The following is a 25,758-nucleotide window of genomic DNA, read 5'->3' as shown; positions in this document are numbered from 1 at the left end:
TAACTTTTCTCTTTTGATCATCTTAGTAGGATATTATGAATGTGTTTATTGCCTTCTGTGAACTATAGTAGTTTATGATACTTATAACTAGTATAGAAATGTTACTTCAAGTTTATGATAAGATGTTGTCTGTTATGGTCACTTGTCATGCCTCAAAGTCTTTAATTAATATCGATCAAGCTATTATGTGACTCATGATGACTTTCATTTCTAAGTCTAAACAGTCTGCATGATTAAGCAGTAATGTGCCTTGGATGACTGCTCATGTTTATCTAAACTTCATAGTCTTTCATTGATGATTCTACTATGATCTTTACCTCTACATATTAATTTCCTGCATTCTGGTTGTCTTGTGGTCGAGTTTATTGTTTGATAATCCTAATGGTGACGAATATGAAAGTTCATATCGTTTAACTGAAGCATGAAAAATCTAAGTGTTTAGATGCTCTCCTTCTCTATACCTATATCTGCCAACTCTAAAGACAACTTTTGGGTTATCGCTATGACATTCTCATGATTATATCTAATTATTGGTTGCATCTGTATGAAACAGTCTTGTTGAGTTGAACTTTCTTCTTTTCATGAATATCATAGTTCTACTGTGTATATTCTGCTAAGATTAAGTTATCCTCTTCTTCATAAAATAAGTTATGATCATGTTTGTTATAGTTAACTAGTAATTGTTGTTAAGCTGGACTTAGTTGTCTCATGTTTAGATAAAGCCTTCAGTTACATGTTTAAGTCAAAACCTATTTGGTATAGTACTTTCCTATCTTTAATCTCTTTTGTGACATTGCTGGCTTTGTGAAGCTTACATCCTGTTATCATTAAGGTATCTTCCATAAAGTAGGATGTAGTCATTCTTGTTATAGTCAAAATAATAATTTTTAAGATGAGTATGACTACCTCATGATTCAGATGCTAATTTAAGCTATACACCTGAGTTAAACTTGTTTTGGTATAATACTTCCCTTGTCTATAACCCCCTCCCTTCATGACATGTTTAACTTGATTCTATAACCTATAAAGCTCCCTTGTCTGTATAAAATCACAACCCCACTTGAAATGTCTATGCATAACTGATTGAATATTGTATATATCCCTGTTTGTCTCCATGACTTTATGATTCCATGTTTTTCCTTTGAAGTTATACTCAGTCCTCTCTTTTCTTCTATTCTAAAACCTGAGTCTGATTTTCAATCCTATGAGAAGTTCTCTATTGCTACTGATTGAAAAAAGTGGTTTGTTTAAGATTAAAGGGATTATATTAAAACATCTTTAGGAACTCCATGTTGAATCTATAACCTATAGTCTTACTAAGAACTACGATTATGTTATGATACTTCTAGTAATGCCTAAGAAGTTGTTTAGTATAATTGTTTGTTTAAATCCTTGTTGATGCCTTCTAAGAAATTCTAAGTAGTATGGTCAGTCTATGCATGTGCTAATGGCAATATTAAAGCTAGTTTGTCAGGGGTAGGAGTATCTGTATTTCTTGTATTGCTACATATCTAAACTCTGTATTCTTCACCTTCCCTTTGAATGTGTTTTTCTCAAATGTTTAGACCTTTAACAATATGTTATGATGTTTCTATTTATATCATATATGTGCTCGAAGGTCTGACATTCAGATTTACTTAACATGTGGATTGTTCATCTAGTATTAGACAATGTAGAATTGTTTGTGTACCCTTATATTATTCTATTAGAAAGAAAAATATACTTCTGTGGTAGGAGATATTATAGCATTTAGTTTACATTGAAAGGGCCTTATTGGCACTTAAACCCATAGGGAAAAATAAGTTGTTAGTGGTTAAGGGTATTTGGGAGTGGAGTTTGACTCTAGGTTGGGTAGCACTCCCGCGGCACACGCATTGCCCTGGGCCTTGAGTTCCTTGGGAACGTTGAAGTATTGGGGGATTCAAAGGGGGCATCGACCTTGAGTAAAACTCCCTCCTTAGCCCCTAATTCATTGACACTTTTTGGGTTTTTAGGGGTTTAGTGTTTAAATACAACGAAAGTTTTTTTTTTCAATGTAAATTATATGCCATGTATAACTACCACATTTGTATAATTTCTCATAGTATTTGAGTATTGATATTTTAACATATTTTTGTTCCAGTTGTTTGTTTATATATTTCATCCATGGTTGAATATGCTGAATATATGGAATATGTGCCTAATGATTTTCTCCTTTCTTTTGGACATGCACATCCACTTGGGCCTGCTAAGTTCCTAAGGAACTCAGACCCAATCCCAGCCTTGTTTTATTTTTCTGGAGAGGCCAAAATCAGTTGTAGATGTGTCTCTTTACAGCTGGGCCTACCTCCTTGAGGCCCCATCACTAGAGTCGAGTCCTCTTTCCCTCAACTCCTTATTATTATTTACTGCTTCGCTAGTTCATCCCACTGTCTTGTTGCATTTGTTATATCTCTGTTATGGTTCTATCTCACATGTATATAACAATCACATTTCATGCTTTAATTTCATATTAAACCTAGGCAAACCCTAAAGAACATAGGACTAAAAGAATTAGTTAGTAACTAATCCCTATTTTGCTCGTTATAATTTGCCCATGTCATAACTACGCTTTCATTCACCTTCCCTTTTATTAAAATATCTTGAAGCCCAGAACTTAGAAAAAACAGTAGCTCATTTTTCAAAAGAAATCAGATTTAAATCGCAAGCTTTATCTTCAAAGAGGTAAATAAGATTTTCATAAAAAGTGAAGTACTGTCGCCCCAAATGGATTTTCAAAAGACTGCTTCTCTTTAAGTTTTAAAAATCAAGGTATATCTTAGACTCACTTTCTTACAAATATCTCCTAGAGTTACATATACAATCATTCTCTAAAACCAAGCATAGACTCACTTTCTTACAAACATCTCCTAGAGTTACATGTACAATCATTCTCTAAACCAAGTGTTTTATAACTTAACCTCTTTTTACATACATTATACTTTTAAGCTGTTTACATGTATATTTTAAAACTCTTTTAATCCACCAATATATTTAAACTCCTTTGTAAATTCACACCCCTTTAAAGGTCGCACGCTCCTTTTATTCCCCTATGTATATAGTAAGCCATACTCTTTAATATTAATTAAAGCATAGTATATATAATTGATCTCAACCCTAGTCCAAGTCCTATGGAGCTACCTCAGGTACATTTTAAGGAGGGCCTAACACCTTCCCCTTAGAAGAACAAGAACCCTTACCCATAATCTCACCGGTTAACCGATTAATAGTGAATATGACTTGGTAATTAAATAGGTACCCTAGTATACCTTTAAATATTAGGTGACGACTCTTTTTATCAACAACAGAGAAACTACAAGTTGAATCTTGTTTTGACTAGTGCAAAATATGGTGCAACACTCACCACATCTTTATTACTCTTGGGTGGTGAAAATTCCCGAATGGCCTTGATTTTTGATGGGTCCAATTCTATCCTTTTTTCTGCTTATGGTGAGGCCCAATAATTTTCCAGCAGGGACTCCGAACGCGCATTTTGCCGGATTCAATTTCAAACTATACCTTTGCAGGCACTCGAAAATTTTCCTCAAATTATCCAAGTGCTCTAAACTCTTCCGAGATTTGATGATGATATCATCCACATATATTTCGATCTCCTTATGAATCATGTCGTGAAAAAGGGTCATAGCCCTCGTGTAGGTGGCACCAGCATTCTTAAGACATAACGACATGAATCTATAGCATTAAACTCCCCAAGGTGTGGTTAAGGCTGTATTTTTTGCATCTTCTTTGTGCATCAAAATCTGGTGGTATCCAGCGAAACAATCTACGAATGATTGCAGTTTATGCTTCGCGCATTTGTCGATGAGGATTATTGTCATTTAGTAGAAGCTTTGTGTAAGAAATAGTAATATTTTAACCGCATTAATATACAGAACATATTTAGTTGAACTATAAAATAGATACTAAAGTAATAGAAATCTAATTGCATAAGCTTTAGTTTACTTTCATTCATCAAATTAATGTAAGGAGGCATGCGTTTGCTCCGTTACTTGATATAGTTCGTCATGCTTGTATCCTCTATATCTTTGTTCTTGGCCAAATACGGCTGGTTTTAGAAAGACTAATATATATAGGAGTGTCTCTTTAGTTGTTTTTACTATAAATTTTGAAAAGACTTAGTACATTTAATAAATTTCTTGTACATGAAAAACTCATCTATTACTTACTCGAGGGAATGATTTTTTTAAGAAATAAAACTCCATCAATTACGAAGGTATAATAAAACTTTACTGCATTTAAGGACCTTTGAATTCTAAATAATTAGTTATATGTAAGTTATTAGGCTTCGAAGATGAATAGTTTAATTATGTTTGGTTTAGTCAAAACTTTAAGCTTTTTATTTAGCTTTTTCCTCCCTATTTCAATATATAATGGCTCAATTTTTGTCAGATAGCAATAAAACCATACAAGAAAATAAAACAAATCACAAAATACAAAAAGAGGTTATATCTCCATGTATGCAATTTCATTATATGCATATAAGCATCTTACGTATAAAAAAAAAGAGGGAATCATGGACGTGTCTTTCTAATCCAAGTAGGGTCAACTTTATAGGGTCGGTGTATGTGTAGTTTAATCGAAAAAGAATTCCATCATTAGGTAATTTACAATTAGATCCTTAAATTATACAAATATATAAGGGTATAAAAGTTGATCAATATTTCGGGGATATTTTAGTCGTTCAACATTTAGTATAAATTATTCGTACTTTTATAATAATAAATAGATAGATAAACATAGATATAGATATAAATATAGATAGATAAATGGGGGATTTGCATCTATACCCACTTTTTGGGTCACGTTTTAATTTGTGCCCGCTTTGCAAAAAAAATTGCAAGCGTACACACTTTTTCGCGTAACTTCAGCATACGGGGCTAAAGTAGCAAAGACAGTCACGCAAAACTTCAGCATACTTCAGTCTTTGCTACTTCAGCCCCGTATGCTGAAGTTATGCGAAAAGCGGGTATGCTTGTAATTTTTTTGCAAAGCGAGCATAAGTTAAAACGTGACACAAAAAGCGGGTATAGATACAAATGGCCCTTTTTTTTCTAGCCAAATTTTATTCATTTTTTTGGAATACTTTTTCACTTTATTTTAAAATTAGTGTTTGGTTATAAATTTTTAAATACAACTTGGAGTTGGACTCCAAAGTCTTTACATACTTATTTTTAGTTTTATTACCCTATTTTTTTTAACATGAGATATTTACTTTTACAGATCTAAAAATGATATTTTCTTAGTTTTAACACTATAAATAGCCATGAAGGCCCATTTCCTCCCTTTGCAAAAAGTATACCCAAACGCAACTCCGTCTTCACCTCCAACTCCAACTTCATAATTTCAATTAAAGTGAAAATTATTTTAAGAGACCATTTGGACATGATAATTTTTTCACTTTTTCCGAACTTTTTTTTACTTTTTTTCAAATCAGTGTTTGGCCATAAAATTTTCATTTTTCACTTGAAGTTGAATTTTTGAATTTTTCGAGAATTCGAAAAACCCCAGAAAGCTGTTTTTCAAAATTTTCACTCGGATCCTCACAAAACTTCCAAAATAACCCAAAATTATATTCATGTCCAACACAACTCTAATTTTCAAATACCATTTTCACTTGAAAAAGAAATTCACCTTTTTTTTTTTTTTGAACTTTACAATTCTTATGTCCAAACGCCCCCTTCGAATCTACGGCCAACGTTTATTAAGTAAGGAAAGAAAAATGGCTATAATAATTATATCCCTTTTGAAGTAAATATAATTCTACCAAATTAATTAATATGCTTAAAAACAATAAAAATAATCAAAATTGCTAGAGAGGACAACCAATTAGCCGAAGCATTGTCAAGATTGAGCAGGGCGCAGAATGAAGAAAGTAGTTTTTTATCTTTTGATGCCCTACGCCTTTTGTATTAAAATACTATATACAAGATTTGAAAAAGACGAGTTCCATTCAAAACAGTTCCCTTGTCCCGAAATGTTCATTGATGAAGTAATATGCACTTTTAAAATTATTTTTTTCCAGTTTATCCTAAAAAAAATATTATTTTTATAATCACATAGAAATAATATATATCAAATAACAAAGGGAAAAAGAAAGTAGGGAAAGAAAATAATAATTGAAGTGGGCTGGGCTTTGACATGGAAAGGAATGGCTTAGTAATAATTGAAGTTAGCATCGGATCTATTTGAAGTGCCACTCATCCCTCAGAAAAACAGTGTTAGTATTTTCTCTCACAAATTGATTCTGTGGTCCGAATTGGAGTTCCTAAATCATGGCTACACAAGGTCAAGTCATCACCTGCAAAGGTACTTCTTCTATATTCTATCAATGTATTCAATTCTCACTTTAAAGCAATATCAAAGGCGGATCTGATATTTAAACCAGTATATATATATATATATATACTGCACTACTAGTATACCACTTATAGAAATGTATGTTTGTTACTTGCAATTTTTAATGCTTTCTGTGAACCCTAATTTTTGAGCTTTAATTTGTGATTATGGATTGTGAAATGGGTGTATATAGCTGCGGTGGCCTGGGAACCCAACAAGCCTCTGGTGATCGAGGATGTGCAGGTAGCTCCACCGCAGGCCGGTGAAGTCCGTGTTAAAGTTCTCTATACTGCTCTCTGCCACACTGATGCTTATACCTGGAGTGGCAAGGTAATTTCATACTCTATCTGTATGTATACATTTTTCCTCTTATTTAGGAACTACTGATTTTGCTTAAGTGGTCAATCAGACATATGGAATTCCGGCTATGTGAGTTTCTAAAAGCATAGCCAGTCTAAGCCGGATAAAGGTATAGTTATGTGGCCTAAGTGTGATGAATACTCGGGGAGTACCTGTCGAATGAGTGATTTGATCTTTGGGATTGTGGCATAGTTGATTGATGGCTGAATCATCAAATGGAGTTGAAGAGTTCTGCATTTCTGCAGCAATACTAATTTGCTTTTGGGTGGCTAATAAGTATTATGAACATATCATTACATTCTTATGATAAACAATAAAACTAGTGCAAAAGTATTTTTCCCTATGGAATTTCATTAAAACATGCATTATCAGATTTTCGCTTCCTCTAAATTTTTATGCTCAAGGATATCTTGGAGTGCCAAGAATTTTTAGCTCTTTCCTTGTTATTTGGAAAATTTCTTTGCAATTCCTAATGTTTACGTGGAAATTGGTAATTTTGAGAAGCAATAAGTTCAGAGTCAATGGTTCAAGATCATTAGTAATCTGACACATGCTTCTTTCTCCTTGAAGGATCCTGAAGGTCTCTTCCCATGTGTGCTTGGTCATGAGGCTGCAGGGTACGTGCTCGCTTTTCTTATGATTTCATTTAAACGTTGTAGTTTCCATTGAAGCTAAATGAAAGTTTTGTGTGGATACCTTTTTTCTTGGTCTTAGCCCTCTAAATTTGCAGGATTGTAGAAAGTGTCGGTGAAGGAGTGACTGAGGTTCAGCCAGGGGACCATGTTATACCTTGTTACCAGGCTGAATGCAGAGAATGCAAGTTCTGCAAATCAGGAAAGACCAACCTTTGTGGTAAAGTAAGGGCGGCTACTGGGGTAGGAGTTATGATGAACGACCGCCAGAGTCGATTTTCTATCAATGGAAAGCCAATCTATCATTTCATGGGAACTTCAACCTTCAGTCAGTACACTGTTGTCCATGATGTTAGTGTTGCAAAGATTGACCCAGTAGCTCCTCTGGAGAAAGTCTGCCTTCTTGGATGCGGTGTTCCAACCGGTAACTCTTCGTGTGGTTTCCTCCAATCTAATTCATGAAACTTCTTCTGTAGTATCTCTGATTTAATGCTAGCTCTTACTCCATTTCCAATCTGCTCTTTTGCTCTTTATCAATAATGTATACAACAGCTACACCTTAGCCCCAAATAAGTTGGAGTTGGCTATATGAATCCTCACTGATCATCTTACTCCATTTAAACTCGTCTCAGGTCAATATTACACAAAATAAAAAAAATAAAAAATAAAAAATTAAATTTAAAAGTACTTGAAGTTCTTTATTATTAATAATTTTTTAGTGCAATAAATTGTTTGGCTGGTCTTGCATTGACTTCATCATCATTCTATTTGTTGTTCTTATTGATTTCCCAATCTCTCCAATTTTTGCTAAAATGACTGTACAGTCAAATTGAGAGCAACTTCTGAGACCATGTGATGCATTTAAAGAGAATTTTGAGATAAAACACTTCAAAACAAAAGCTAAAGAAAGAGAAGTAAAAGAAGAATGGAAAGTAAACAAGGAAGCTAAAACCAAGTATCATAGTGGGGCTCTTAGTATAGATGTTTGATACAACGGGGATGGTAATGCATATAAGTATATTGTTAGGGAACCGATCGTTATAGTAATTTGATTTATATGAGTTACTAGATAGTACCTTTTGGTTGGTTTAACCCAAGCGTCCATCTTATCTATCCTTTTAATTAAAACTTCACGCTGGTTTATTCCCCTAGATTAAAAGCTGAGGAAGAAATCATAAATCATAGAACGCCCTTTTTACTATGTTCGTTTGTTCCCTTTCTTTTTCCAATACCTTGTGTTTTGTTTATTTTCAATTAATGGTTAATGTGCACTCTTACCATCCCCTCCTTGTATTTTACATTGGGTATTTGCTGTTTATAGGCCTTGGAGCTGTTTGGAACACTGCAAAAGTTGAACCAGGTTCCATTGTTGCTGTCTTTGGCCTGGGCACAGTTGGTCTTGCTGTAAGTTTCTAACAATTTGATTATGTGTCAATATTTAAGTTCCTTTAATATATTTATGTAATCTATCAATTTTGCTTGTTAGGTGGCGGAGGGTGCAAAGGCTGCTGGTGCTTCGCGAATTATTGGGATTGATATTGACAGCAAAAAGTTTGATAGAGGTACAGCTTCATCCACTCTGTCTAAGATTGTGGACTAGTTGAACTTTTAGGATTAGTAAGGATTTGAATAGGCTCCAAGAATCTTTTACATCAGATTTGTCAAAATTTGTGCTACTCCTAAGATTGCTATCTTGAGAATTCAAACACAAGTTACTAATGTTCATCAAAATCTGATAAATGATTTCATTTTTAGATGTATATATGTAGACATATTTGTAGATATATGTTTGTCAGTGTTTAGAGGAACTTTTATGTTATTATCACTATGCCATAGTGGTAAACTGTGTAGAAAGCTCCCTTATGGGATGGAATATAATGGTAATGGAAAAGCAAAAGAAGCCTTGCAATAATTCCTTGTCTTGATTGCCCTCAACCTTTCCATAAAATAAAATTCATCAGCCGGCTCTTCCAACTAAGAAAGGATGCCAAATATTACCTTTAGGCCTTGTGCTCTCAACCCCTATAAGTGCATTACATCAATTCGCAAACTCAATCTACCATCAAGATTGATTTCAATTCAAACTTTAAATATTTGAAAGCAAGAGATAATATTTCTTACCAAATCATTCCTCCCCACTAAAAATATTTGAGGCTTATGCCAGACTGGAAATCATGGTGAAAGGGCGTCTGATTAAATTTAATCTGATTCAAGAAGTAGTAGCATTTCAATCAAATTTGAGCAGCACAACAGTTGTTATGGTTGTGTCATTAATTGTATCCAGTTGTTTGTCGTATAATTTGTCACGTCATCTCTCACCCATATATTAAACTGTCGTATGCAGCCAAAAATTTTGGTGTGACTGAATTCATCAACCCCAAAGAGCATGAGAAACCAATACAGCAAGTCATTGTGGATCTTACAGATGGTGGTGTTGATTACAGTTTTGAGTGCATTGGAAACGTCTCGGTTATGAGGGCTGCTTTAGAGTGCTGTCACAAGGTAAATTATGCTAGTATCTTATCAATAATATTGGGATGGCAGTTGGGGCCTTGGGGGTGAGGGGTGTTTGTTTCCTTGCCTCTGCCTCACTCTGCTTGAAGTCGCGTGGTTACCCCGTCCCACATTCTCTTTATCTTTTGAGCTTTTGTTCGCTTTTCAAGTTTTGTCTTCATTTTCCCTTTTCAATATCATCCCTCCCCGTACAAGATAATGAATACTGATACTGATGCTGAATGTGTCCAAACTTATTGAAATTGCAGGGGTGGGGAACCTCAGTGATTGTGGGTGTTGCTGCATCTGGTCAGGAGATATCCACTCGTCCATTTCAGCTGGTGACTGGCCGTGTCTGGAAGGGAACCGCATTTGGTGGTTTCAAAAGCCGTTCACAAGTTCCTTGGCTCGTGGACAAGTATTTGAAGAAGGTCAGTTTTTTCTTTCCTCTTCTATGTGTTTCTTCCATCTTTGAGGGTCTATGTTTCCCAGTCTCTCAGTATAGGGGTAAGGCTGCGTACATCCTACCCTCTCCATACCCCACTTGTGGGATTACACTGGGTTGTTCTTGTGTTGTTGTTGTCTTCTATATGTTTCTTCATTTCTTTTCCATTTAGTTCCGATAACTTTCATTCAACCAATGCTTCCATACTAACAGGAAATCAAGGTGGATGAATACATAACTCATAATATGACGCTTACGGACATAAACAAAGCTTTTGACCTGATGCATGACGGGAGCTGTCTCCGTGTTGTACTGGATATGTTCGTATGAAGTCTTTATGCTCTTTATGTTGCTGACTTGCTGGTTTTGTGCTATTGCTCCGACAGTATTTCTCTTTCCTTCCCTAAGTATCTGTGTGGAATAAAAAGGAAGTGGAAAAAAAGAGTATCAAGGAGGGCCAGAGGAACTCTTTTAAAATGGATGGTTTTTATTATGTTCTGGTGGTTTTGTAGTACATCTTTCAAGTTAAAGCTCTACTTTCAAGACTCAGCCATCATTGCTGATTTTGGACGAAGTCTGGTATCTTTGCATCAAAGGATCCTCCCTATTTTTAAGTACAATAGCTTATATCTTTGCCGTCGTATTAACGTTTTAAAGTGCAATGGACCCACAAAATGACATGTTAAAATAAAAAGGAAAAGAAAATGAAAACGACAAAATGTATTTTGCAGAGTGCCAAAAGGTGCTTTTTAGAAGGATAAAAATTTGAGGAAAGAGGGCTCTTCTCTCCCTTGATCTCTGCATCATTTAGCGTCTATTTTCCTTTAATCTTCAAGAACGAGAAAGCAACCAGTAGTTTTACCTTTTTCTTTTTCTTGATTTTATTTAATTTAATTGCGCTCCTATGTAAGCTTTGTCCGACCTAGTCATTTTGAAGCCCTGAATAGAGGGAAGTAACTGTTATAGGTTTACGACTAGCATAGGAATAATCTAAGTTCTAAATATGCGAATATGAGAGGTTTTGGTAACTGCTAGCATAGATATAATTATCTATAAAAATATATTATAATAAGGTGAATAAAGGATTCATATATTTGACTCAACTATAACAAGTCCACTTCAATAATTTGTACATGTCTAACTTATTGAGAATAATATTAAAATTCTAATTAGAAACTCAACTGCCGATGGTAAGGTGCGAAGCTTGCTTAGTTCTCGTCTATTCTTTGGGTAATATTGTCCTCCAAGGCTCAAAATGTACTGTCGCTGTTAGACATGCAAAAGTTTGTTCTAATAAAGAGATTTTAAGATAGCATCAATAACGAAATTGTTTTCTTGCCACCAATTTCCATCTCTACAATAAATTTGTATGTACAATAACATGTTTATTTAATCTAAATTGTCAAATGAACTACTGCAGCATGATCACCAGCTAAACTAAACTGTTGCTCTACCAGTCATCTCCAACTTGGGAGCCAATGCATCTTTAAGTGTCTGTTCATCGTTATCGTCGTTGTAATAAGCATAACCACCATGGCTGGTGAGATCCATTCCTGCAAGTTCATCGTCCATTGATATCCTCAAAAGCTTTATCTTATGTAGAATCCAAAACAATGTGCCCATTGTCAGTTTGTCACACTAACCCATCCAACAATCACCACTATCTGCACTACATGTGCTGTTAACATCTTTGCTCCACCACCCCTTAGCAATCCATATGGTCTCCCTTCTTTGCCTGGATATATCTCGTTTATGTACTTTTTCTCAGCAAATAATGCTGTGAAAATAATCCCCCATGCTCCACAACCACCGTGGAGTTGTGCTGCTTCTAGTGGATCGTCGTACTGGAATTTCTCCGCGAGCTTGTTGCAACCAATGAGAACCCAAGCTGCAACAAGTCCGCAAATTATGGCTGCCCATGGATCCACTACAGAGCAGCCTCCTGTGATCGCCGCAAAGCCTCCTAGCAAACCATTGCAGACGTCCGTTAAGTTCCAGTGGCCTATGAGTAACCTGTTAGAGGAATAGGAATGTTAGACTAGAGCACTTTCTTCAGGAGAGAAATCTTTTCTTGCAAATGTCAACTACAAAGGTATATGAAAGTATAAAGAGAACTTTTTAATGGTGGTGTCTGGACCAACTTGCATGTACCTCAATTAATTTATTCCGTGCCTGTTTTCTCCCACCAAGACATGTATAAGTTAATTCTTCCCACCAAGATTTAGACATACAAATAAGTATTTTTTGTTTATGGAAGCCAAATTCTGGTCTAGGTCTTTCCTATTTCATTGACCACTAGGCCATGCCATTAGATATCGGAAAAAGAGACTTTGAGACTCATGGTTACGTGAACCAAAGTAATTTCTCATACATGAATCATGAATTCATCAAAATCCCATGTCCTCAATATGAATGCAAAACTTGTACGCACAATGAACTTAGCTTATAAGTTAACATAAGTGTTATGCACTTAAACACATATATACATCACAATCAAGCAACTAATCAGAACACACAATTCTAGGAAATTCAAGATTATTGTCTTTTAACATAACCTTTTTCCAAATAATGTTGTTAAAGCAGCTGTGCATCCAGAGAGTGTAGAAGTAACAGCAGCTCTACCAATAGCACTCCATTGTCCATAATAGGACCCATTATTTCCATAAGCCTTCAAAATATTCATGACAGAACCAGGATTAAAACCATACCATCCAAACCATAACAAAAAAGTTCCAAGAACAACCAATGTCCCATTATGTCCTTTCATTGCTACTGGTTTCTCTTCATGATCAAATCTCCCAATTCTTGGACCTTCAATTAAAGCACCCCATAAACCTGCAATTCCACCTACCATATGAACAACCCCTGAACCAGCAAAATCAATTACCCCTGACCCAAATAAAAGATTCCCATCATTTCTTGCTGGGCTGGCCCAACCATCTCCAGACCAAAACCAATGGGCTGTAATGGGATATACAAAGCCTGTTAAAAATGAAGAGTAAATTAAATAGGAGATGAATGGAGTACGTTCTGCAATTGAACCACTTGTTATTCCTGCGGCAGCAATTGCAAAACACCACTGGTATAAGAAATAGCCAAAATCTGAACCCTCTGAAGGGAAATTCTTGAGGCCAAAATTGTGATGACCAATGAAACCATTTGATGGGCTACCAAATGCAAAAGCAAAACCAAATAGGTAATAAAAATGTCCACCTGCTGTGGCATCAATAACGTTGGTTAACATTATGTTCATTGTATTTTTGGCTCTAACTGAGCCAGCACATAACATTGCAAAATCAAGTTGCATTGCGAAGACTAAATAGGCAGAAAATAGTAGAAAAGTAGTGTCAACTGCAAAGCCTGTGTCAATGAATTTATCAGAAACGTTGTTAAACTGGTGGCAAATGTACTCGGCCGCAGCGGTGGCGTTGGTGGCGCCACCTAATAGGGGGCTGAGATCCACGGCGGAGCACATGGGAGCAGCCATAGTACTAATGTGTGTGTGTGAATTCTAAGAGGTAGAATCTCAGTGGTATATATGGAGGAGGAATGTGAAAGATTTTCAAGAGTGGAAATCGAGAAAGGTTAATTGGAAACGAGATTCTTGAGGCAGAATCTTATCAGTTAAACTAAGAATCAAATTTTATTAGTAATTGGTAGGTAAATTACCACGGAGTTTGAGTTTAACGCATAACATTGAAAATGTTTTCTACTTAAAAATCAACTGAATATTTCATTCTCTATCAGAATATAAGTTGACGTATAAAGAGATTATTGATCTTACATATCATTATATTATATCAAGTAGAACAAACGGTTCTTTTAAATGTTGCATCTTATAGATTGGCAAATTATTAATTTTATCACGTCAGTCCCTAGTCAGGACAGAATAAAACTGCTAAATAGTCGAGACTATAAACTTAATGGTCTATTATATTAGTTTTTGGCAGATATACCCTGTTTCTATTGCACGTGGGACTTGGCAGAATGAAGCCATTAAGTTCGATGTTTGTTGGGCATTGATCAAATCAATTACACTAGTAAAAGCTAAGGGTATTTATCGGACGGGTTCGACCGGACTAGACATGGGAAAAAGTAGCACGTCCGGTTAGTGGGCTTGGGTTCCAAGCTAGTAGGGGGTTGGGATATTCCGGTTTTTATTGTGCCCATCCGGGTTCGGGCTTATCGGGTCCAGACCGAGCCGTGTTAATTTTTTTTTTGGGAAAATATCATCTATGTCCATTTATAAGTAGTTTATTATAAAAATTGGTCAATTCATAACGTATTATTAATATTAGCCAATTATCTATTTGCAGCCAAAAAAGGTCAAATTTTTTGCTTTCTTTTGAGTTGTGTTATTAGAATAGAGTGAGTAAATATCTTTAAGGAGCTTGAATCTCAATTTTGGGATGATTTGATGAAGTTTTAAGGTGATTTGAATTGAAAATTCGAAGTACAAGATGAATATGAAAAAAATAATAGGTGTATTACATATGTATTAAATGTGTATCACATATATATCGATGTATACCTGCATGTGAGATACATGCGTGATACATGTGTCGCAGAAGAATTTTTTGACTACGAATTTTGATTCCAAGTAAGTCCAAATCACCTCCAATCTACCTTAAGTTTTGTATATTGACTCAACTATATGTTTTCAATGAATCTCAACCATACCCATTGAAAAAAGTCTATTTTTATATTTTATCACTTTATTTGCTACCTCATTCATGAAATTTTCTTTTCGTCTTGCATCTAGTGCTGCTAATCGCGCTTGAAAATATAGAAGGAAATCTTTGTGTATGATTCTTGAAAGAGAAAGAACCTTATTTCTTTGGGTTTTCAATTTTTATATGTACTTGGCTAGTTTTGGTAAGTTTATAATTAATGGTTAGAGAATGGTAAGTTGGGACTTTTGGGATATTTCTATAAGAACCCATTTTTTTAAGTGCATTATGTTTCCTTTTTCAATGTAGTTGATATTTTAGTGTTTGCAAACTTTTATATAATAAAATAAATATTTTAAGGCATAAAATTAAACTTTAAAGTTTAAAGTTTTAAATTTGAAAATTGAAATTAAGTGGTTTTATAAAATTATTTAATAAGACCACTATGTAAGGATCAAACTTCAAACGCTTTCATTTTATATTTTCATTGCATAATAATATTTCAGATTAACTGTCTAATAAACTAACGCATTAAGCTTAAATAAGTCTAACAAATTCAAAATAACACAAATTGTCTCAAATGAACTTAAATACAAATTCTTGGACGCGCTCAAGACAACCCTTGATATGCCTCCTTAAGCCAGCTGTACCCTCCCACTTTTGACGAACATTAAATTCTCCACCACAGTTCTTACACTCTACTTTGCGAACTTTTTCATTTTCTTCTACCGCCTCAAAGTGTTCCCAAACACGTGAGCGCACTTTAGAAGCAAGGGGCATGATTTAACTTGAACCTAACAAAAATAGTAACCACACTTCACTTGATAATTGTAATTTGTAGTGGCTACCGTAAATAATTGATAAAAGTTAAAATATTAATTAATTGAGAACTTGAGAACAATAAGCAATTCAATAATCAAGAGGGAATTGAAAGAGAATTCGAGTAGAAGAAAAGAGCAAGTTGTGAGAAAAATGAAGAAGAGGGGGGCTATTTATAGTTTTTAAAAAGCTAAAAATATAATATATAAATATTAGGGGTGGAGGGGCTATTTTTGTAAGGGGATAGGGCGAAATGAATAAAAGTGCAAAAATGGCCTTTGCCCAAGTTTGATTTTGACCGTTGGCAACGATCAGAATTTTTTTTTAAAAAAATTACAACTTAAACAGGGCTCGAACACAGTTAAAACCCTTGAACAGGTTACCGGGCTAGCCGGGTTCCGGTGCACCAGTATCCAAAAAAGGCCCGACCCCGTCCGGCACAACCCCCTGCCCTAGCCAACCTGTCCCACCCCTTACCGGATCGGGCTGAACCGGGTTGTTAGCCGGGCCAATTAACACCTTTAGACTTGAGACTAAAGAGCACCGATAAGAAACATTTGATATTATTGCAGATCCAAGTCTGTTGCCAACACTAGACATAATTTTAAACAGTCTAGTCTTCTATATGACCACAACTATTCTCTCTCCCATAATGTCCTTTAATAAATGAATAAAATATGTTTCATTTTGTTAACAGGTAAACACCAACACAATTCCCCTCCTACCCATTATTTTACACCTACAAACAGCTGAAACCTTAAAGATTTGCACAGCTGCAGTCTACAGAATATGAGCAAGAATCCTAAATCTCTCTACTCTACATGGACAAAATCAACTATACTGAAGTTACATTATCAAACACTAAATAACGGTGTATCGTACATGAGGATACTCGCATGACAATCGGAACTAATCAGGGATTTGCAACTACTCCACAAATTCATGCCAGTTCTGGAGGAGCCCAATTTCCAGATTTGAAGTCTTTATGGAAGCTGGACTTTCTTGAGACAACCCAAAACACTACAGCAAAAGATAAGAAAATAATCTTACATTACATGAGTGTGATGGGACTGCATAAAGTGCAAATACATCCTACGAATAAACTGGCATACCAGGGATTCCAGTAACAACAAAACTCGGTTCCTTTAGAACATCATAAAGTGTTCTTTTCTCATTAATTTTGACCCATCTAGGAGCATCCGCTGAAAAGATGGAGTGAAGAAAAATAAGAATGGAATTAGTCCATAAAGGCAAAAGGGAAAAGACAGCCTAGTGACGTGGTTCAAGATGCATCACATTATTTACAAAAGAAGTGACAAAGCCACATGAATTCAAGGGGTGTCGGAAAATTACACTGTGCGGCTAGGTAAAATTTTCTTTTAACGTATATATACTACATATTGACACCTGTTGGATTCTTTATGGGTCTACTTCTTTATATTTTGACCCCTCATTGGTGAAAAATCTGACTCAGTCACTGAGCAGAAAAGGTACATTTGAACCAAGAATATAATATCTACCACTAGATTAAGGTCATTGAAAGTAAAAGCTACTACTGCAGAAACACTCTACTTGTACATTTGAACCAAGACTGTAATATCTACCACTAAAAAGTATGCCATTGTTTATATAATAAGTGAGAGGTCCCAGTATCCTTAAGGTTTATAGGAGGGGAGATAATTGTACCCATAGACATATAAAGACAGCAATCGAGTGCAACTCCTCAGTTTTTAAAAATAAAAAGTTGCAAACCCATATAGAAGGAAAGCCAAGACAACAGTGATGGTTTGGAGAGTTTAACTTTCATTATACTCAATGAACAAGCAAAAATGTAATAAAGTCCAAGTATTTTGGAAAAAAGAAGGCTGAACCAAATCAGTGGACCACCTACGACCAGCGCACAGTATAATCTGCACTATGTTTCGAATTGGTACAAGGGGTCTCTTGTTTCAGACACTAGGCAGAAAATCTACTAAAGATTGCAATAGTCTTGAAAGTGGAGCCTCCTCAAATTTTCATCTGTTCGAATATAGAGATGGGGGAGTGTACCTTGCGAAATGCCACCCTTGGTTGAACTCTGAGCAGAACCATTCTCCTCATTACCAAAGCCTTCCACATGAGAAGCAGCTGTTCCTTCAAGCAGAGAGCGAAGAATATCTCGCTTGGATAAACAGACTCCAGCACAAGCCTGCTCAATCACAAGTTCAGAACAGAGAAGCACATTACATCCGCTTGAACTGGTGGCACTAATAAGGAAAGCATTAAGACCTCGTTTATTTTGACAGATTGAATGAAATAATCATGGTATAAGATTTGGTACTTATCCAATGTTTGGATTGTCTTTTGAATCATGTATGACCTTCTTTCTGTTTTAAAATCATGTTTAACTAATCATGGTATAATTGGTGTATTGTTTTATACCAAGACTAATGTGGTATAACAATACCATGATGCAGTTATACATGGATAAAATATTCAAAATGCCAAAACTACCCTTGTGGGTCTCCTAAAACCCTTCTCCAAACTCTTATACAGTTTAAACCAATCACAAGTTTAAGTTATATACTATATATACAATTTTTAACACAATGAACCAAAGGCTCGATAAAAAGTAATCTCTGCATTACAATCCCTGCATCATTAATCCTTATATTACAATTCCTGTATAACTTGTTTTTAAACCAAATCACCCCTAAGAGCTTATCAACCACCCTGATGATATATTCAAGACCCAAAGGGGCAGATGCTCCAGCCTTCAACATTGTGCTACTACAGATCTAAAGCTCCTTGCTACATGCCCAATTTCATAAAAGATTTTTTCAGAAGGTTCGCCTTTTAATGAAGTAGAATTGATATAAATGTTCTAGGGGGATGCACCAATTAGACCTCTAACTTTTAATTTGACAATAAGATCAAAAGGAACCAAAAAGCATTTGTACCTACGCATCTTTATCCAATGGACTTCAAACTTGAAAAAATTCAATTCCAATCATATTAATTTCGTCAAATCAAACCACAAAATTCAATTAACACCAACGTAGATGATTTTTTAAGAAGACTTCATCATAATGAGATTCTTTCTAATTTAATGTGCCAGATTTTGAGCACACAGCAGTATGTTAGCCATCTATATAGAGCAAAACCATGTTCAATGATGCCCAGTAGGTGCTCGTATTAAGATTATGTATTGGGATGATTCTCTGAGTGACATGAGAAATAGAAAAGTAAAAAATTTGTTGCCACCAGAGATGATGAAACATTTATATACCTCATAATACAACTCAATAGCATCACGAGTGTAAGCATTTTCTTTATCCCATGGCAGAGGCGGGCAACCTTCTGAAAACATGTATTGAAGCTAAGGATGACCAAAATCCTTCATAATAATGGAAAAACAATAACTTGCTTTAGTTAAATAAGAATGATTGGTCAAATTGGTGTAAATCAGAGAGAACCACATTTGACTTAAGAATTCGTATTTATTATTTTTGCATCAATATATAGGGGTATAGCAAAGGATATCATATCAAGATGAGCTGAAAACATGTCAGTCTCACAGAAGTCCTCTATGAAGTCGCTGGACATAACCTCTGGATACAGAAGAAGAACGGGCCAATGAAGAATATTATTTCTGTCTAATGTTGGTTTTTTTTGTCCAGTGAGTTCTTGATACATCGCCTTTTCAATCTTCAATCTTCTAGTTTCGAATGCAGAAACAAGGGCCTGTATAGTTCATCTTAAGTGGTGAGAACCTACCAGAATGAAGAATTGTTACTACATGCAGATAAAACTATAGTTTTAGACCTTAGCAGAAGATACTGCTTTAGACACTTCAGCATCACGCTGTTCCTTTTCTGATTTTTGTATATCAATCTGCCTAGCAAGCTTCTTCAGTTCTTCATTAGATGACGACAGTTGAAGACCTCTCTCACAGAACTCTTTTGCTTCAGCCAACAGATTCAGAGAAAATGATGCTTTTGCTGCTCTATAAAGTGCCTATGAATAAAGTACAATACATGTCACATACTCCAAGAACATGCAGCACTTGCAGGAAACTATGGCCCGTAATACGACACATGATGCATAGTGAAAAAGCATACCTTAAAATTACTTGGATTTAATTTGGTTGCGTCTTCTGCATCCAGGAGTGCACGTCTATAATTTCCCAAGAGAAGATTGACATGAGCTCTATTTGAATAGAGAATTGACTGTTCAGTATCACTTAAAGCATTCTGATTTATTGCCCTCGTATAGCAATCAATAGCATCCGAATAATGTTTCTTGCCCGTCTTGACATATTCATTGCCTTTTTCCTGCAAAGTAAGTAGGACAGAAAATGTTTCACTTTCTCATAATATTTTGGACAAAAACAGGCGGTGCACCCCCCTTAAAATCAAGGAAGCATAAAGATAGGCAACTTAGACAACATAAAGGCTGATTTAAGCGGCAGATATCCAAAAGGATGAAAATGATATACGCGGTAAAGTGCATATAGCTGTCCAATGAGGATATTGCTAACAACATTTCTACCATAGAACTGCAACAACAACATACCAGTGGGATCCCACAAGTGGGGTATGGGGAGGATGGGATGTAAGCTGACCTTACCCCTACCTTGTATGAGGTAGAGAGGTTATTTCCGATTGACCCTCGGCTCAAGAAAAGCGTTTTCAAAACATGTTTGAAAAATACAAGAGTAAAAATAGCTACGATGAAAATAGTGAAGAAAAGAAAAGTAAAAGAAACAATAATAGTAATATAATTGAAAATTTTAAATAATGATGATGATGATAATAATAGTAGTTGTAGTAATAATAAAAGAGAGCACATAGGTGCTCTTAACTAGAATCATACTCTCCACAAAAAAGAGAGAAATCGCTCGACTACTACTAACATTCTATCTTAATCCTCGACCTCCATGGTTTTTATCTAAGATCATGTCCTCGGTGAACTGAAGATGTATCATGTCCTGTCTAATCACTTTTCCCCAATTCTTCCTCGGTCTACCTCTACCTCTCCTTAGACCTATCATTGTCAATCTCTCGCACCTCCTCATTGAGCTCCTCCTCTACATGCGCCCGAACTATCTCAGTCTCGCTTTTTGCTGTCCACCACAGAAGCCACTCCCACCTTGTCTCATATATCTTCGTTCCTAATCTTATTTCTCCTACTATGCCCACACATCTATCTAAGCATCCTCATTTCTACTACTTTCATATGCTAAAACTGTGAGTTCTTGACGGGCCAACACTCTGCCCCATACAACATAACTGGTTTAACCACCACTCCATAAAACTTACCTTAAGTCTTGTTGGCATATTCTTATCATATAGGACACCGGATTCAAGCCTCCATTTCATCCACTCTGCTCTAATATGAAGTGTGACATCAACGTCGATCTCCCCATTTTCTTGGATTATTATTGACCCAAGATACTTAAAGCCCTCCATTTGGAATGACTTAAAGTATCAATTTCACTTCCGCATCTGCCTCATGTGATGCGTCACTGAATTTGCACTCCATGTACTCTATTTTAGTCATGCTCAACTTAAAACCTTTAGACTCTAGGATCTGTCTCCAAATCTGCAGCCTATCATTAACTTTGTCGTGTGTCTCGTTAATCAATACTATGGCATCTGCAAATAACAAACATCATGGTCCCCCCCCCCCTTGAATATATCGTGTCAATTCATTCATCATCAAAGTAAATAAAAAGGGGCTAAGAGCTGATCCTTGGTGCAATCCCATCTAGACTTCAAGCATCTCGATAAAACTTCCCTTGGAAATTTATCATGTGCCTTTTCTAGGTCAATAAACACCATATGTAAGTCTCTTTTTTCTATCCATATACTGCTCCAATAATCTCCTTAAAAGATGGATGGATTCTGTAGTTGATCGCCCCTGCATGCATCTGAATTGGTTCTCGAAATTAGACATATCTCCCCTCATCCTCTCTACCACCCTCTACCACACTTTCAAAGTGTGACTTAATAGTTTGATACCCCTATAGTTGTTGCAATTTTGACTATCACCCTTGTTGTTGCACAACGACATCATCGTACTCCACCTCCATTCTTTGGGCATTTTAGCTGTCCTAAAATGACATTAAACAACCAATTAGAAACTTTATACCTACTTTTGCTTGCGCTCTTTCAAAGTTCCACAAGAATCTCGACTGGCCCGTGCCCCCCCCCTCCAAAAAAAAACCCTAATCTTACATATTGCCCCATTAACCTCCTCAATCTTTATACGCCTACAATACATAAAATCTTGACGGCTCTCTGAGTGCTCTAAATCTAAGTTGCACAGACTCGCCTATTTTGGTGTCGTACCCGTCTCGATACGGGACCGGGAACGGGATACGTCCCGGATTCAGTCAACCGACGTCGGACACTTTGACCGGAGTCCATCGACAGAACTTGGTGGAACAGCGTTGAATGACTTTCTTTTTCACTTATGAAGGAAGAAGGACGAGGTGAAGGCAGCGTGAATGGTGGTTTGTAAGAGCTTGAAAGAAATTGGGTAATTTTGAGCATCTATACAAGCTTGAAAGAAGTTAGGGAAGCTTGAAAGAAGTTGGGGTCCTTGAGGAAGATGATCTGCAGTGCCTTTAGGTGTAAAGAAAATGTAATAAAATAATACAATAATAAATGCACTAGTGTTTTGCACATTCCAAGGCCACTCATGTTTGCCACCAAACTTTGTTTAATAATATTTGTTAAATCTCTTTTAAAAATATGTGGATATTGCAAGACTTGATGAGGAGAACAGCTGTCATAAACTACTGTCATGTTCTCGATTCTAATGCTTAAAGAACTCTTAAATATAAAAAATACTATAATAATACTTTTGCTACTATAATAATACTTTTGCACATTGCCACCAAACCTTGTTTAGAAATATTATTATTGATTTAACAGTAGCAGTTTAATAGTAGCCGTTCCGTTCTTTTGAAGTAATTTCTATATTGCAATTGAAAAATAACGGTACTTTATCATGATGAACAAAATAGTTGTTAACATCAATGAGTAATTTTTTAGAACAATTTTTTTTACTTTACATAGTATTTGCAACAAGTATATTAATTTTATAGTAATTATGTGGTAAATAAAAATTTAAAACTACCAAACATATATCTATTTTTTTATTTTGAATTTTTTTAGCCGAATCCCCACACCCATATCCATATTTGGATCTGCACCCCCGAATCTTAAAATTTAGATTTTGCCGAATCCGATACTCGAATCCGTCCCCGTATCGGATACCCGCACCCGAGTCCGAGCAACTTAGCTCTAAATCCCCCGACACAATATTCCTATCGCCCTCTACATTCAAGAGTTTATGGAAGTATGCTTGTCATCTACGTTTAAACACTTCTACCATAATAACCGAATATGAATTTCAGAGAGACTAGGATATTCACTCATATTCCAGGTAAAAGAATCAAACATGAAAGTCATAGACAAACAACATTTTCTTTATTGATAAAGAGAGACTAGGATATTCACTCATATTCCATATAAAAGAATCAAACATGAAAGTCATAGACAAACAACATTTTCTTTATTGATAATCGTGGTGTTCGGGTCAGCTTGCACACACCTCGACTAATTACACATGGTACCTCCTATCTCCCTCTAGCGACAGGTACCACAGAACTCTATCCATCAATGCTTGGACAGATGGAAAGAAATCACCTACTCCCTCCATTTTAATTTATATGAACTTTCCTTATTAGTCCATCCAAAAAAATGATACATTTCTATATTTGAAAATAATTTAAGTTTAAAATTTTAGTTTTATCTATTTGTCCTTAATGAGAAGCTTTTATAGCCCTACAAATTTCATGGCGCTACAAAGCTTTTACCTCTTAAACTTTAGGACGGTAAGTTTCAAAAGTCTTACAGAAAGAAATCATCTAGTGCTTTTGCCTCCATTGGGATTTGAACTTGAGACCTCATGGTTCTCAATCCACTTCATTGATCACTAGGCCACAACCTCGTTATCTTATGCATTATTGTTAAATGGCATCACAAGATGGTTTAGATGATGTATTTCTTGAATAAACATCAGCACCACATATGCACACAACAAAATTGTCTGCCCGCTTGGTCCACGAAAATGACAAACCTGGTCATTGACGTCAAAAATAAAAAGTACTCCCTCCGTCCCATTTTTTTCTCATTGACTGGGCACGGAGTTTAAGAAAGAAATAATAACTTTTGATACTTGTGGTAAAACAAGCTATAGATATGTGTGGCTGTAAATCATCTCATTAAGCTCTACACCGTGCTGGAACTCCTCGTGAGATAGGATCAATTCTTTCCACCTTGCTTAAGAAACGCATTTCATAATTCTTGTTAGGTCCGCATAACTCACCAGTATAGGCCTCATACGCCTCGTAAGCATTTCCAGTGTTTAGTTGGATATAAAAGTAGGAAGAGAATACAAATGAAGTAGAGTATACGAATAAGAACCTTAAGTTCAACAGCTGTAGACTGTTTGAGAGCGGAGATAGCATCGAGGTCAGCCAATTCTTTCTCAGTTTTTGGTTCCGAACCTGCCTCCATCCATAACGCCATCCGAGGGCGGCTCTAGGGTAAGGCAACTGAGGCTAGGCCCCAAATATTTAAGGCCCCAAAAATATAATGATTATATAATATATGTAATTTATATTTATACAATTATTGATAAATTATTTTAAATTTTAATTTATTTATTTTTTTGAAATTTGGTAGAGGTAGAATTGATTAATTTAATAGGATAAAAAATTTCTCTCACTAAATTAAATAATATGTTTGCCTTCTCGTCAAATTTATTTTTCTTCTTTTTTTATGTATAGTCCTTTTTCATATTTTTCACTATTTTAATTTTTAATTTCAATTGAGATTCTCTAAATTAGCTATTTTTTTGTCACATTTGATTGATCTACACATCAAAAAGCAAGTTCTTTTGTATCTCATCTTTTTTAACTAAGAAATTCCCAAGATAAGTGTACATAAGGTTCAAAACACGATTGATAATAGGCTCAACTATTTTCACTTAATGCTACATTTTTGTACAGGGGAGAGCTCAATACCATACTGAGTGTGCCTAACCCACACATTTTACGTTGCTCTCTTACGACTAGATCAAAGCCATGTAGACTCTTTTTTTATAATATATGGATTTTATGACAGAAATTTCAGGGTCTTCTAATATATTTTAGTTTTAAACCACTAGTTCCGTTGAGCCGTCCCGATTAATGATCAACAATTATTTATAGATCACTGCCTTATGTACGTGTTGTTCAACCAGCTTCATTCACATTTTATAACTAAATAACTCATTCACCGATTTTTGTTTTATCTTAATTGAAATTCCATAAAATTTGATTGAGAATGGGCGGACAGGTGATCACGCTCAACTATGCCTTATAAAAAGGACAAGCGGTCGTTACAAATATAATCCAAGTATTTAGCCCAGAGTCGAATCCCACAGGGAATTAACTTACCAATTACTCTTGTCAGACTCACTGAATTCTTCGTAATCAACTTTCCAGATATTTTGAATAACAATTGGAGATGTTTTTACTAACTATAACTGAATGAAAGCAAGTAAACTAAAAGCTAACTATGACTGGGTTGTATGCAAATAAGAGAAGGATCTAAGATTGTGATTTCCCCTATTGATGGAATCTCTTCCTGTTATGTTTCGCATAGAATTGCCTAATCGTCTCTATCGATCATGAGCACTCTTACCACCGTAAATCTCTCCCGAGTAATTACGACAATTTACTAGACGCACTCTCTCGAGTTACGCTAGCTGACTTTTATTATGGCTCACTTTCGATCGAACACAAGGTTTCGTTATCCCTAATCTCACCTTTAAACCCACGGTTATTGATCCCTCATATACTTTGGGAGTGGTGTTGTTTAATAATTACCTAAATATGCACTCTCTCCTGAGTAATACATACTAAATA

The 25,758-nt window shown here is 35.5% G+C and overlaps 2 protein-coding genes and 1 pseudogene across 3 annotated transcripts; 1 reads left to right on the top strand and 2 right to left on the bottom strand.

Moving 5' to 3' along the window:
• The first annotated feature begins 6,137 nt into the window (after window positions 1-6,137).
• LOC107777450 (alcohol dehydrogenase class-3) lies at window positions 6,138-10,879 on the top strand. Its single transcript, XM_016597471.2, has 9 exons — window positions 6,138-6,345; window positions 6,569-6,705; window positions 7,306-7,352; window positions 7,466-7,791; window positions 8,689-8,771; window positions 8,854-8,929; window positions 9,712-9,869; window positions 10,130-10,291; window positions 10,519-10,879. Exons 1-9 carry the CDS (start codon window positions 6,312-6,314, stop codon window positions 10,633-10,635), a joined length of 1,140 nt encoding a protein of 379 aa, XP_016452957.1. The 5' UTR covers window positions 6,138-6,311; the 3' UTR covers window positions 10,636-10,879.
• Window positions 10,880-11,650: 771 nt separating this feature from the next.
• On the bottom strand, window positions 11,651-15,003 carry LOC107777451 (ammonium transporter 1 member 1-like; annotated as a pseudogene).
• Window positions 15,004-15,433: 430 nt separating this feature from the next.
• LOC107777449 (uncharacterized) lies at window positions 15,434-24,442 on the bottom strand. 2 transcript variants are annotated; one of them, XR_012704976.1, is made up of 9 exons: window positions 24,272-24,442; window positions 19,895-20,107; window positions 19,599-19,790; window positions 19,317-19,517; window positions 19,063-19,143; window positions 17,844-17,982; window positions 16,907-16,996; window positions 16,677-16,814; window positions 15,434-15,769 (listed from the first exon to the last, which is right to left on the bottom strand). XR_012704976.1 is itself a non-coding variant. In XM_075244009.1 (8 exons), the coding sequence occupies exons 1-8, from the start codon at window positions 24,374-24,376 to the stop codon at window positions 16,735-16,737; spliced, it is 1,101 nt and encodes a 366-aa protein (XP_075100110.1). In that variant the 5' UTR covers window positions 24,377-24,442; the 3' UTR covers window positions 16,433-16,734. The 2 variants fall into 2 exon arrangements, 1 of the variants encoding a protein (XP_075100110.1); XM_075244009.1 differs by lacking the exon at window positions 15,434-15,769 and having other exon boundaries at window positions 16,433-16,814.
• Window positions 24,443-25,758: the final 1,316 nt, after the last annotated feature.

The sequence above is a fragment of the Nicotiana tabacum genome, chromosome 22, assembly GCF_000715075.1.
Source record: "Nicotiana tabacum cultivar K326 chromosome 22, ASM71507v2, whole genome shotgun sequence".
Classification (NCBI taxonomy): domain Eukaryota; kingdom Viridiplantae; phylum Streptophyta; class Magnoliopsida; order Solanales; family Solanaceae; genus Nicotiana; species Nicotiana tabacum.
The sequence above is the reverse complement of the archived record's forward strand: the minus strand, read 5'-3'. Positions and strand labels throughout refer to the sequence as shown.

Excerpts from the sequence above, each read along its gene's own strand:
- LOC107777449 (XM_075244009.1), bottom strand. The coding sequence starts at position 24,376 with ATGGCGTTATGGATGGAGGCAGGTTCGGAACCAAAAACTGAGAAAGAA. Across the intron at positions 20,108-24,271 it reads CTACAGCTGTTGAACTTAAG|GAAAAAGGCAATGAATATGT; the intron begins GTTCTTATTCGT and ends CTTACTTTGCAG. Across the intron at positions 19,791-19,894 it reads TAAATCCAAGTAATTTTAAG|GCACTTTATAGAGCAGCAAA; the intron begins GTATGCTTTTTC and ends CTTTATTCATAG.
- LOC107777450 (XM_016597471.2), top strand. The coding sequence starts at position 6,312 with ATGGCTACACAAGGTCAAGTCATCACCTGCAAAG. Across the intron at positions 8,772-8,853 it reads TGGGCACAGTTGGTCTTGCT|GTGGCGGAGGGTGCAAAGGC; the intron begins GTAAGTTTCTAA and ends TTTGCTTGTTAG. Across the intron at positions 8,930-9,711 it reads CAGCAAAAAGTTTGATAGAG|CCAAAAATTTTGGTGTGACT; the intron begins GTACAGCTTCAT and ends TGTCGTATGCAG.